Source organism: Telmatherina bonti (genome assembly GCF_933228915.1).
Source record: "Telmatherina bonti genome assembly, chromosome: 1".
Lineage (NCBI taxonomy): Eukaryota > Metazoa > Chordata > Actinopteri > Atheriniformes > Telmatherinidae > Telmatherina > Telmatherina bonti.
Genome location: NC_136619.1, coordinates 31,087,426 through 31,102,072, shown reverse-complemented (window position 1 = coordinate 31,102,072; position 14,647 = coordinate 31,087,426). Strand labels below are relative to the sequence as shown.

The 14,647-nt window shown below is 36.2% G+C and overlaps 1 protein-coding gene across 1 annotated transcript in view; it reads left to right on the top strand.

Annotated features, from left to right (window-relative positions):
- The window catches only part of pcdh9 (protocadherin 9), a gene marked incomplete at both ends in the record, with an annotated part of 200,191 nt that overhangs the window by 42,952 nt on the left and 142,592 nt on the right, over positions 1-14,647 (top strand). The window contains one exon of the mRNA XM_079238331.1: positions 10,216-10,317. Within this exon, the coding sequence (XP_079094457.1) occupies positions 10,216-10,317 (102 nt within the window). The remainder of the gene's footprint in view (positions 1-10,215; positions 10,318-14,647) is intronic.

Below are 14,647 nucleotides of genomic sequence, written 5' to 3'. Positions count from 1 at the left end.
GATATTAGTGAAAAGAAGACAGAAAGGGAATTTCCCGTAGTTAATCTGACCCATTTTCCTGCTGTTTTATGCCTCATCAAAACCCCTCAAAGTCACGCGCTACTTAAAAACAGAGCAATTTTTATCAGAGGAATTGTTGACCATAATGACAGTACTACCAATATATTTGAGCCAGAAAAATTACCTTTGTATGTCATCCTCTTCACTTGAGCAGCGTGATGCTCGATTCCATTGTAGCAATATCTGTAAAGAAATAACAGCTGGTATTTGGACCATTTATCTCACAGTACAAGCCTTACAATGTTTAACAAATGCTGATAACATGAGTACTGTCTCATGCTGTCAGCTGTAATACTTTCTAAAATAAACTGAATCATTCTCCTAGACCATTCAGCATGCTGACAGGCACAAATCTATTACACTTTTTTAAATTTTGCCAGTGGATGAAACTTTAATTGACTATCAGTGTGAGTGGTTTAGTCTTTTGTCAGAACTGTACAGGTTTCCGCCTTTTACTTGGGATCCAACAAAGATTATTAGTCTCTGAAAAGAAAAATCACATGATAAAACTTTAACCTTCATTGGCAAACTTTACATAAATATAGATTAGCTTATATAAATAAATCTAGATATAGATTTGTTTATTTATTTGACTTTATTCAGGGAGACAGAAAGGAACATGAACTGAAGGGAAATTATTTTAATGGAAGTGAATTTTAAGTTCACTTTTTCATTGTCTCTCTCTTTGAAAGTGATGATGGAAACGAAAGAAGACTTTAGGGACCAATAATGTGATTTTCTCATCATTCTCTCAAGGTTACATTTGATATAAATATTTAATCGACCAGTAGCAGTGACAGGAAACAAATAAGCAGAGCTGACCTAATTTACTTCTTTTGAAAGTCTTTTCTTCTAAATGAAAATAAGACACATCAGCAAAAACCTCCCACCAAAAAAACTCTGGTTTCTTCACCTCAAGGCTCAGAGAGAAGCTGAGCTCCAAAGTAAATACTGCTGAATTATTGCAAACCAAGAGGCAAGGAAGCTTTTTACTTCATTTTTCCTAAGGTTTCTGAGGCAATCAATCAAACCAGCCCAGTTTAACGTAACATTCATGCAGAAACCGATTTATGTCAAAATCTGTCAATTGATTTGCCCCTTGCTTCAGATGGAGATAGAGAAGCAAAACCATCAAATGATGTTGAAAAAAACACTTGATAATTTTTTATCATTTGAACCTCCAAGGTTTTGACTTGGTTTTGAGAGTAAGAGACATAAAGTTATAAGAATATGAAAAGATGTAATGATACACCAGATAGAAAGTAACAACATGAACTGTTCAATCTTGACAAGAAAAGAAAACAAGACAACCAGCTGCTACACCTGAAAGGAAACAGAAAAGCAACACCTTCACAAAAAAAAACTGACAATCATTGGGAGCACCCCAAAAAAAAAGTACACATGAGCAGGAAAAAAGAGAAACATTTAACAAAAAGAAAATAGTTATTTATTTATTTAATTTCTAAAACTCACCGAGCAATGCCAACAATGTTAGAAGTGAAAACCGCTTGGATGACATCATGTTGCTTGAGAGGTAATTACACAGCTTTGTACAGTGTGAGGCGTAATAATAATAACTGCTTTTGAGCATTTTATACTTCTGTAATATCATTTTGAAGCAGTTTTACTTCATGTGAGACACAAAAAGAAAAGCAATGTTTTGAAGTCCTGAAAATGCAATCAAATTTCTTTTGATCACATGCAAGTTTCATCCAACTGAAAACAGCCAACTCAAGCCTTGGACGGCAGAAGTAGGAATGAAGTGATTTAAGGGCCCAGAAAGGGAAATAATTGTGCAGGTTTTTTTTTAGTATTTGTCATACAATATGATTATTACACATTCTAGGACAAAACATTGATTAACCAACAATCTTTCTCTGATGATCTTCGGCAGTCATCTTTCATGTAAATGGGACGTTTCTGTGTCCCGTGCAGACCAGCGGTAGTCCCGTTATTTGCTTTGCTGTGTTCCTGCTTCTGCAACATAAAGAGTTTAAAGCCAGCTATTATAACTCTCTTTTCTAGTCTACAGAGCATTACATCTGCTAATTCAAAATTTACTTTGAGTGCTTTCGAATTTACACCACCTTTTGTAAAGCCATTTGGTTTTTTTGGGTCAGCTTTCTAATAGATTCTAAATATCTTTCAATACTTTATAAGGTACCACATGGTAATGGTTTGCAAGTGACTGCTATTGACAATTTTTTTGAATTTGTGAATCATAACGACCAAACAGATCACCTGATGCTTCTTGTTTAACACGTTGTACTTCATAGTCATTGGAAAAACCTCCTATTAGATTTTTCAAAAAGATGAGAAACTTTTTCATTTAGACAAAAAAAGAAAAAAAAAACCTTTTGAATATAATTTGTAAGTTATATAGTTTTATTCATTTTATTCCGATTTTTTGATGCTATAGTTCAGTTTTCCTGTTGTAAATGTATCAAGAATTTACTGTTTATTTAAGATGGTTTATGTTTTTTTTAACGTTCTGATTCATCATTGCTTTCAACTTCTCTTTCATAAAAACATTTTGTTCAGATGATGTCAGGAAGTTGCATAATGTTAAAAGTCTATTTTGTGTGAAGTATGGAGCTTTTCCACATACTTTTGCCAGTATTTTAGGGATCAACGTTTCATTAGCGGTTTTGCAAGAACTCAGTTAACCAGTAACCAGTAACAACACTTTGTTTAGTTCAATGCTAAGTTCAGCCTGCCACCTGCCACCATGCCACCCTTGCTCTCTTACTAGTGTTGCTATAAATGTCAAAGAGTTGTCACAGAAAAAAAAAAAAAAGTTGCCATTCAGCTTATATTCACACTTTGTCCTCCCTGAAGGCAGTACAGGATTCAATCTTCTCAGTCTGTATTTTCCAAGATCATAAAAATCCCTATCAGATAAAAAGCAGTATATTACACTCAGAGCATAGAGAGTAGAACATAATGTGTCATTCTGTACAGCTCATTCGGTATGGCAGGTAGTAGCCTATTTCTTTCAAATCCAAACAAAGAAATTGGATACAGCAGATTTAGGTAACTTCAATTTCTTGTAGCTATTCTATCCTTTATTCAGCAGAGTAACATTTAATAGGGTTGCAAGAATTGGGTCTCTAGGTGGGACTTTTATGGTTAAAAACATCACTTAGCCTTAAGGGGGAATTGCCAGTTGACTTACATGCAACACTTTTACTGCAACATCTTCTTCAACAGCATTCTTTTGAGGCAGATCAGCTGTTGCAGATTGAACAAAGAACTTTTGAATAGATAGAGAAGCAAACAGCTAAAGAAGTGGATAGAGACACAGTTTACAAAAGAGTGACAGAAAAATGTGGATTGTGTAAGATTGAATGTTGTACAGCATAAAAAAGATGTCTCCTTTACTCTAAAGACAAAAAAAAAGGAAGGGAAAAGGCCTTCTTTCACTTTTATTGGTTCCAAAATATCATCCTGCTCATCATTCCTATTTATGGTCAATTTTAACAATCATCTCTTAAATAAACATAATTGTAGATAAAAAAAAAACAACCCACAAAGTGGGTTATGTGCAAACCAGAAATATTGTGACATTCTACCTGATGGTGCACATGTTCAGTTCTTGATAGCAGCTATTGTAAAACTTTTAGATGCTCCCTTCTCCAACACAATGGCTGCATTCGTTCATGCACATGTTATCCAGCCCTGCAGAGGCCTGGTAATGAGCCATTTTTTGGTTCACGTGTGTTGGAGAAAGGATTCATCTAAAAGCTGCATAATAGATCTCAAGGACCAGGCTTTGGCAGCCATTCTATTGTCAAAAAGTAAATACCAGGTTTCAAATGGGTTTTTTTCAACCAAAAGCCTGATATAAATACATCAATGGCCATGACAAAATTGTTTATTGAGGACACAGGGAAGTTTCAGTGTACTAGCAAGTGTTACGAAACCAAGAGTGAAGTGTGCTTGTTGCAACAACAACAAAAAAGATTTTGAGACGCCGCACCGTTTAAACTAAGAAACATTTTTCTTTCAAGAAGGTTGAGCAAAAAGCTACTGTCTGCAAAAAGAGAAGAAATAAAGAATGAAGGTCAGAGGAGTACACCTCACAGTGACCATAAGAAACCCATCTGATCTCAGAGCAAAGTGCTGTGCAGCAACAACTTTCCTGTCTTTTTGTACATCCCTCCTCTGGGAGCTTTCCCTGGATAACACTGTTCTGAAGCCAGAACCAGAAGACAGACCCCCAGTGAGTTAAAGTCCTACGCTTGAGAGATGAAAGGTGCACTAACAGAATAGATACAGGGCTGACGAGAGCGATAAAACAAAAGGAAACAAAACTTTTCATACTAAACTTGTCTAACTAGTTAGATACTGTAGTTTGAGAAACGGCTTTTTACAGTTGGAAATGTTGATTCAGTCAGGTTACAATCATTACTATTGCATCTTATTTCATCAGAAAAGCTGACCCCTCCAGCACCTCAATCTCCATTCCGCATTGTAGAACAGAGGTAATTCCAAGTAATGGGAGAGAATTGTTTTTCTAATGCATTTGCTGTGTTCTCTGGACGACCTGCAACAGTCTCCCTTCAAGCTCCTGCACTGCGAATTCATAAAATTTGCTTATTAGAATTCTGCCACAAGTCCAGCTAAATTCCTTAAAGCCATTAGCGGCCGCTGAGAATGGTTTGGGCTGGCCTCAGCATCGACTGCAATGACAAGGACGGGGTGCCAGGGAGAATCAATGCTTCTTTGTGGCTCAGGAATTAAACTGTAACAGCAAGACTGCTCCCACTGAGTGCTGGACTGTCGTCTTTTTCAACCACTTAATTGATCAAGGTTTTATTTATCTTGTCACAAGACTTTAACCTAATTTGTTTCCCCATTCGTTCACAAATCACCTTCATTGAATAGCTATGTTAACAATCTGTGCTATTACATCTATTTTTTTCTCCCTCTGAACACTTGAAATATGGTCCCTGGATTCACCATGCAGCAGGGGCATGTTTAGACTTGTGTAATTAATTATCATATCAAACGTAATTTTTTATATTAATTCTTTTCGGCACACACACACACACACACACACACACGCATATGCTTAGTGGATTTTTGTTAAGAGGGAATATTCTCTTTGTATGTTTTTAATAGAGCAGACAGAGTGGAAAGGCAGAGGACTGAGATGAATCCTTTCTCTTTGTTCTTTCTGAAGAAAGCAGGGCCGCATCATGCTTTTACGTTCTTTACTCTGCAACTATGAGAAGATGTCTTTGTAATTTGGTGATATTTTTCACTGCGGTACTTGGTGCATGCATTTCCATTACATTTCTGTCATAAAATAGCCTCCTCATTGTCGTCAACTTAAATGGAATGTCAATACTTAGTGTGTGGAATGGGGAGCGTGGAAATGGGCTTAATATTGGGACCCATAAACATAAAGTTTAATGCCGCCACCAAAGGAAAGGCCAATCACAGTAAAGCTTTGCAAATCAAAGAGTAATAATCACAGATTTTCTCGCCTAGCCATCTCAACAGCTTTATATAAATAAGTTAGTATCAACCTCCTGCGTGCTTTCATTTTCTAATCACCACCAATTTCCTCTCATCTATTCAATTTTCATTTGCACTTTATACTTCCCCCCCAACCCTCTGGTGTTATATTTTCTTGCTTTCTACTTTTTATTTTATTTCACTGTTCAGCGATGAAGTGCGTTGAACAGAGAGACAAAATGTGACCCCCCAAAAAGAAAAAAAAACAGGGATAAATCTAGTTGTTATTAACGAATAAGCAACTGGATTGTGGGATAAGACACAACGCTGCTCAGTTGATCTCAGTCTGATGTCCAGAGGGCGATTCCCCACATAGGGCCACTTTATGGACTCATTTGCATCACCAGAGCTCTGACTATAAGTCAGCCGGCTGCTACAAAGACAAAAGCCAAGCCAGGGCCGGGTGATTATGGCTGTAGTATATTAACTGATGGTGAGCAATTTCCAGAGACAAGTCTGATGATGCAGTGATTGATTTTACAGTGTTGTAAGTGTTCGTAGCACCACTGTGAGTAGAGTGTGCTCATTGTTGTGAGTTATCTCTTCAGACTAATCTACAGTTTGCTCTTCCATTGCCAGTTTTGCAACTGTCTTCCAATCCATCTCCTGAAATGTGTTTTCTCCTTTTAATTTTACATCGAACCTCCCTATTTATCTATGTAACTGTGTTGATACATCGGTGCCATTAGTTAAATAAACAAGTAAGTAATGATTGACGAAGTGCTTAAATAAGTCATCCCCACAATTTCACATGTAAAGTATTCCCCCGCATGAGTCTTGCCACCAGTCACAAGATAAACATCATGTTCCCCCTTGAGCTGTACACACACACACACACACACACACACACACACACACACACACACACACACAGAGAGAGAGACACACACAACAACACTTGTTGAAAAATGAATGTTGTCTTGTGATGTCAAGGCAGAGTGCATACAGTGGTATCTCTAAGGTAATTAAAGAGAATTAAAGGTCTGCTGTGACTGGGAAGACTTGGCAGGGTTAGACTAATGGTAAAGCTAATTAAAGTGTGTTTTATCCCTCGAATGAAACTCATCTTCTCTGCCCACAGAATCAAGACAACTTCAGCACAGTGCCTTTACAGGTCCAGAAGGAATTTCAGCCATTTATTTATTTTTTTTCTAGATTCACCAGTGTAGCAACTTTAGACTTAATTCATAAATCCACTCGTGTCTCAGAGTTCAACGGTTTGCTGCTGTGTAACCTGCAAACTTGAACATGCCATCAAATCTGAATATGTCTGCAATTTTTAAAAATTGAACCCTGCATTAGGTACCTACATAAATATGATGCACAAAATAATTATATTTACTTTCAAGATTGCCACTAGTCTTATTCAAACCAGTGCACCTGAATGAGTTGTGTGATTGATATTCAGCAAAGATTTAACACTTTCTAATTGGTTGAAAATATTAGGCAACAGCTGGTAGATGATCCCACTTCCTTTTGCCTTGTTTCTCTTCAATCCCCCTTATAATCTACATACAGACCATTTCTAGCTCATAGCTGAATTATTTAGGACATGACCAACACAGCAACTAAATGCTCATGTTTTCTATCTACTTTCATATTCTTCCATAGAAATGTCAGGTGACATATTTTCAGTTTTGATTCAATTTACCACAGAATGTGTACATTTTCTTCACAGGACTACTGGACTCATTTTCATGATTTATGTATTTATTTATTGAGACTGGGTTGTTATTAACTTAGCTTCCATTAAAATGTAGGAGTGGTCTGGATCACCATCTGGATCAATTTTCTGTGTTCTATATCATCGTGCGGTTGGGTCATTTGCAGCATATAACATACATATTACTTTACCATAAATGGTGAAGGTTCTTTGCAAAAATTACATGAGAATTTCTTAAAAAGTTTTACAAGATATCAAAGATAGGCAAGATTCTGGATACTATTATCCAGGAAAGGAAAAAAAAAAAATAGGGATCTTTCAAATTTTCATCACTACAAGAGAACAAATTAAGATCTAAACATGTCACAAATACCCCGATATAGCCAAGACACTGTGGAATCATTATCAACGAAGCTAGGAATATAATAGTGTAAACATATAAATGAATGTAGGACTATAACACAGTGTGAAAATGATAATATAGATGGAAATGAGCCGCTTGGCAGAGAGTTATGATTCTCAGAGTGCTTGTTTTCTAGTTGTGCCTGGAATTTTTTGATCTGAGATATTTTACTTTCCATTTCAGGTAATAAAGTGAAGTAAAGTAACTTTAATGGCAAGTAAGATGAACCTCGTGCTGCTTCTAGCACTCAATCATTCTCAATAACCTGTTTTATTCACACGCCATATTTTTTGTGTCAGCGTTGACAGCATTACATGTGATGGTGTCAACTTCAACCAGGGATTTTAGCACAATCACTCTGACAACGTGAAGTGAAAAACGACCAATTATAATGTTGCCAACTCTCACTTCCCTTCTCACCGTCACTTATCACACTAGTGATAAATGGCTGGGTACTAATAAATAATCCCACATTCTGGGTGGTTTATGGAACAGCTCTGCCATTAATTAGAGTGACAGACAAGTGGAAATAGTATATTAAGACCATGCATAATGAGAAAGGGGCTCCAAATGTTGCCCTGTTACTTTTTCACCCATTTTCCTGGTATCTCTTCTATTTTTGCAGGAATTTGTTAGGAAAACTGTTTTAGTTAAAGTTCCTTGTTAAAAAAATCTATGCATATTTTAGAAAATGGAACATTGGTTTTTAACAAACAATTAAAGCTATGCCAACATAAGCTAGTTATTTTTTATTAATGTGAAAACCTGCAACAGGCCATTTTAATTGTAATATTGCATCATTAGCTTCCTGCTAGCCCATTTAGGGATATGTTAAGGTATTATTAGCTGAAAAAAACTTTTCAATTCAGTTTGTGTGCCTGTTGTTGGAAATTTGAGTAATAATAGCCCATCTATGTGACAATGTGAGACATAAATAAGTTGGTTTCAAAGTACAGATCTACTTTTTCCATCACCCATATACAGTATATACTAAGAGATGAAACACATATACAGCCTAAAGCTGAATGCAACACTAAAATGCTTGTTTTATTTGATACTATAGTCAGAGAGTTTCCTAAAGCTCATGATGTTTTCACCAAGATCTTGTATTGATTGTGGCAGAGTCTGATCACTGTAAGCTCACTGGGGTTCAGGTCTGGACTTTGTGATGGCTAATCCATGTGTTTTATTTCATTTTAGAATAATATTAATTTGTTTTTCTTAATGACTTTAAATCTGAAGAGCATTTTCATACAGCTTTTGTAATAAATTACCCAGCAAACAGGAGGTTCAACAATTTGATTGGAAAATTGTGTATTATAAGAATTGTCTGACAAATCAGTGGCCATTTTCTGGGTTTGAGTTTTCATTAATCAGAAAACGTTCAAAGAAAATATGAAGTGTAATTTAAATCTCACTAATGATGGACATTCACTGATGATGGATCATCCTAAGATTTGAAAGAAAAAGTAAAACAATAATAATAAACCAGTGAAAGCAATGCAGGACAACACAATTAAACTGTGTATGTTTAACATTCAACCAAGATTGTGCATTGTTTGGTCCATTAAACAAAATTGTTTCCATTTGTTTCTTGAAAAAATTAAAAAGTTTGTATGTGTGTGTTTGTGAGTGTGTGTTATGGTAGTGTTATACTTATTTATGATTGTTTGCATGAGTCAGGCAGTTGAGCCAGTTTCATGCCAAGGACAGCAAACAGCCTGACAGGCTGACAGGCACGTTGTCATTCAGCCTAGTTCAGCCTAACAGACTAAACAAAAATAGACAAAAAAAAAAAAAAAAAAATCCACCTCTGTTGCAGATAATGTTGTTAGAAGTTCATAAACTGGCACCCAAGCAATGAAGAAAACAAATTTAAGTGAGCTGGCTACTTTTAGAAAATGTCTTAAATAAGAAGTTTGGCTAACAATATGGGGTTTGCTGATAAGAGGCACAAGTTTATAATACTGTTTCCCAGATAACCCATTTCCTCCTTTCTCTCTGCTTTTGCTCTGTGTTGTTGGTCATCTGGAAGTCAGTTTAAGACAGTGATTTATGCCTGGGGCTTCATGCAGCATAGCCTCATTACACATAGCCATTTTGAGAATCAGCAGATAATTACAGTATACATCATAGACCTCATGGGGCCCTGCAGATTCAGTCCATTCCATTGGCCTGTCATTAAGGGCAGAAGGCCTAAGGAATGGAAAACTGCATGCTAACCTCATTTGCTATTCATTTAAATGAAATTCTTGTTGAAATTATTGGAAAAAAATGTTGAATTGGCATTTCAGTGTAAAACGGTGATGATTATTTAGTGTTAATGGAACATCTTTACTCAGTTAAGTGTAGATGGCGTTGAGTCAAATCCATTTAATGGCAGGAGAATATTTTTACAAAAATTAATTTATTACAAGTCAAATTGATCAATAGATTCAGAATGTTATTTTTTTCTTTGAATTTTTGGACTACTAAGATGAACTCTTCTTAATTATATGGATACAAACCAAACCACAGTTAAACAAACACCTCTAACAGACTTTTTTTTTTTCAATCTTCCATGAAGGGAACATTAACTCGTGCCCGAACCGAACTGAACCCTGAATATCTGGACCTCCGTCCGCGAGCAGAGCTGAATCCTGAATATTGGACCCCTTGCACCCCTTTAGTGAGTACTTATGGTCCCATTTCTGACTAAACAATCACTGTAGTTTCACGTGATGAAAATAGTTCCATTTCATAAATCGTAATCATTTTGTACACCATCTTACTTCAGCATTCCATGCAGATGCCACATATGGTGGACTAGACATGCTATCATTACTCATTCGTGCCTTCATCCTTGCTTTAGAGCGCTCCAGAGTAAGACACTAAATGCAGTGTCTCTTTATTTTTCTCCTTCTTCTCTTTACAATGTTTAAATATGTTCTGCCTCAGAGTAACAGCAACACATTGCACTTAGAACATCCATAAATCCAGGGCCTAATGTGATGCTAATATTCATGCCATTTTTACTTGAGTAATAAGTATTTGTCTCATTACCACCATGCTTGGAAAACAGAGCTTGATAGTCATCTGGGGGTTAGAGGAGGTTTGCTTGTGCTGCTTTGTTTACACACTGGTGAATCTTAATGATGTCAGTTTTTCTTAGTCTCTGTTATCAGCTACAGTATATCAACATGGGGTGGGGGAAACTTGGACTCTCACCATAATATGCCTCCATCACACACTGCAGTGCCAAGTTTATTTTTGCTTTTTCATGATGCTGAGATAATTTGCGGTCTGTGATTTCTGTACTAACCATTGTGTGTTACAATAATAGAAGATGTTTCTTTTGTTGTATCCTTTTTTTTTTTTTTACATTTTGTAGCCATATTTCTGTGGACAATTATCCTTAAAAGAAAACGACAAATGACCATGAAATAAAAAAGTAAAATAACCTTTCTATTTAACAGTATAACAGCAGATATGATTTGTATGAGAGCTGTTTCATGGCAACTTTGGATCTGCCAGCAAAATAAAATTAAAAAAAAACAAACTCAATGCTGTGGCACTACTCTCTGTAGTGATGAGCATTTTGACTTTTTTTAATTTAATGAAAAAAAAAATTCTCTACAAAGCTGGAGATTATTTGACAAACACATTGCTGAAGACAACTCCAGACAAACAAGTGTCTTCCCTTAATGTCAAGTGGTTGTGTAAAGTAGTTTGACAAATATCTATCTATCTATCTATATCTATCTATCTATCTATCTATCTATCTATCTATCTATCTATCTATCTATCTATCTATCTATCTATCTATCTATCTATCTATCTATCTATCTATCTATCTATCTATCTATCTATCTATCTATCTATCTATATATATATATATATATATATATATATATATATATAGTTATAGAGTTATATGGTGATGAGATTTTTTGTAATTTGTCAACTAATGGAATGCTTTGTCATAGTTATATACAAAGACTGATACAGTAAATTGACTGCTCTACAACATTTTATAACTGTGTATTTGTGTTAAATTGTTTGTGAAAGACCACTGCTGAGCACCAATGTGACGGTATATAAAGGTTTAATGACATGCTTTTGGAAAAAGAAGCAACTGCACAGAATCCAACTATAATCGTTGAGGTCTGATAAATGAAATGAACAGCACAATGTTTTTCTTTATACAGTGCTCTTGTGTGGGCAACCTGGGAACATTTGTACCTTACAGTTCGTCTTTATATTCTCTTATCTTAGAAAAATAAATCCCTATATAGCTTACCAAAGATCCCCAAGGCCATCCAGTATACATCAGTCCTGTAAAAGACAACTTAATATTTGAAGCACAAACAGCATTTTGCCATCACAACAGTATTTAACAGTTTGCTCAATCAATAGAGATATTAAAGGGGATAGTTTATTTTATTTTAGATATGTGTTTTGCAACACAAAAGGTGGAAAAAAAAACAACATGTGTAACCTCTTACAATCGTCAAGGAATTCAATGCATTTTTCATAGTTTTTATATATTGTGAGGACATTGTGAACTTGATACATTTGCACTTCTAAATACATACTAGTTTAAATTTTTGTTTATTTTTCATGGAGAAGTAATGTTCCCATAAGTTGTACCTTTAGCTGTCTCTGCATTAAATATTTAACACTTGTTGTAGACCCATGGGTCTACCATCAGCAAACGGGAAAAGATAACAAGGCATAGGTGTAAACACAATGCAGTCCCTCTTTCCCAAAATCCCTTAGCATCCTCAGGCACACGCCGCTGTGTTGTGCTATGATTTGAACATATTTTAGACTGAGCATATTCAACAGGTGAACATTTGCTAAGCGTGCCTTTTGAACTCCTAATTAATTGTTGACTTATCAGAAGGGTTTTTATTTTTCTTCAGTTTTATGAGGGCAGAAAAAAATAATGCCAATGTTGTTACATTATTAGAGCAGAAAACCCTTAATGATACTTGATTAGATGCTTGCAAACAGGCAAGGGCTTTTTTTGAATGGGTGGATTGCCATGTTTCATCCGACGCATACACAGGAACAAACAATGCCTTTTGACCATTGCTTACATCTTCTGCTTGCTACACAATTACACATTCATTTTAGTCAACTTAGACTTCAATCCTGCACTAGACTAAAACTCAGCCATGCCAGAAGGCAAGTGCTGAGAAATAACACTGTAATTTTCCACTGCCAGCCTACTTTACAGTGTAATCTTGTCTGATGCAATAAATCACAATTAAAGAAGGGTGGAGGTGCATTAGCTCAGTGTGTAAACGCTGTATCTTGGACAGCATCCCATAGGATAATCTTTAAAAGTACAAAAGTACTTGCAGATGGTGTTTTTGAATTTGCATGAATTGATTCAATCAAATACCAGTGGCCACATAAACATTAAAATAGTCATGTGCTTTTGGAGTTTGGTAAATGATTTTTCTGAGTGTACGACCACTGTTTAGACGGCACTTTGTCACTTTGACAAACCATATCCTTAGAGATTCTCATATAAGATCTGACATCTGTTCAGGTAAAATAACCATGTCTTTGGACTGTGATAAGAGAAGGCTTTCTTTTATCAACCTGAGACACATTTCTAAAACATACCCATGGTTGAGGGATGTGCAATATGATAAATGGGACACTGTATGCGTTTGGTCTCCCTAAAGCTTACAAAGTCAATATTTGGACTTTAGCCTGATTTAATGAACAAGATTTCTCAGAGATTTCTCTCAAGCTGTATTCAGCAGAATCTCTCTTTGGCTTTGTTAAAGCACTGTGGAGTTTGCTTATTGGGCCTCGCTGGACGAAAGAAGCTGAAAGACTGACACACATGTGCACACACGGATGCATGTTCACTCACACAGGCTCCATTTTTCCAGCCCAATAGGGAATGATGACTCTCATTATCGCCTCAAAGCAAGATGGCTACGGTGCCCCTACTCAGCAGCCCTATTAAGTTACCAGACAGCTTTATTGTATTGGTGTTCGATAATTTCCTTTCCTCTGTCATTCGGAGTGCATCAGGGAGTTGTTGCATTGGGAAAGGAGGGGTTGAAAGAGGGGCAAGAGCACACATGAAAAGACACAGCTGGTGGAAATGATTCCCTCCTATAGCCTGTGAGTCCTTAGGCTGATTGTTCAGCAGTCCTTGGCCACACAGATACCTTTCTTCATTAATGGTTTAATCATGCTCAGAATTGTGTGGAGAAAAATGGATCTTGCGTTTATTAAGTAGACTAGTGGCCCAATAAACTTCATTGTAAAGAGTAGTTGTGGTGGATAGATGGATTAACAAACTGGAAAAAGCAGCTCATAGACTGCATTGACTTATTGGGAGTTTTTCACTTTGTGGTCTGTGGACTCTTAAGGATCAATATATTTACTGACATGACCATGCATTACCGGTCTCTGGAAAACGGAAGATTAAACAATTATTGTGACGGGAATACAAAACAGTCAACATATATGCCCACGAGGATGGAATTAATTTAGTCGTATCATGTCATTTATTAATTGCCGTTTAAGATAAGGTTACATTAGAACAAAGATATTAATTCCGTTTCTGTTCAGTTGCAAAAAGATATGACTTATGAGTGGCAAGCGACTGACGTTTTCATTAGGCAAAGGTGCAGCCTTAGCTGGCTGTGTTCACTTTGTGTAATTATTTCACTCATTTCCTGTTGTTGTCACATTGCTGTTTAATTAGTTTACACTGGAAATTAACCCTAGAAAGAATAATGAAGTGTTTCCAAACTCACCACTGCTAAGTTCATGAGTTTGAAGAAAAATTGGACCAGTCAGTCCAAGGGAGTCCGAAGAGGCAGACAAACCATCTGAGCCAACACCGAGAGGATGGTGCAGTTGTCAGAAACAATCCTTGGAGGTGTCACTTTGGAGCTTGAAAATGAACCAACGTCGAGTGCAGTTACAAGGCTTACACATGCGCTAAAATATACTCTAAAATATTACTCTGAAATGTACTTATT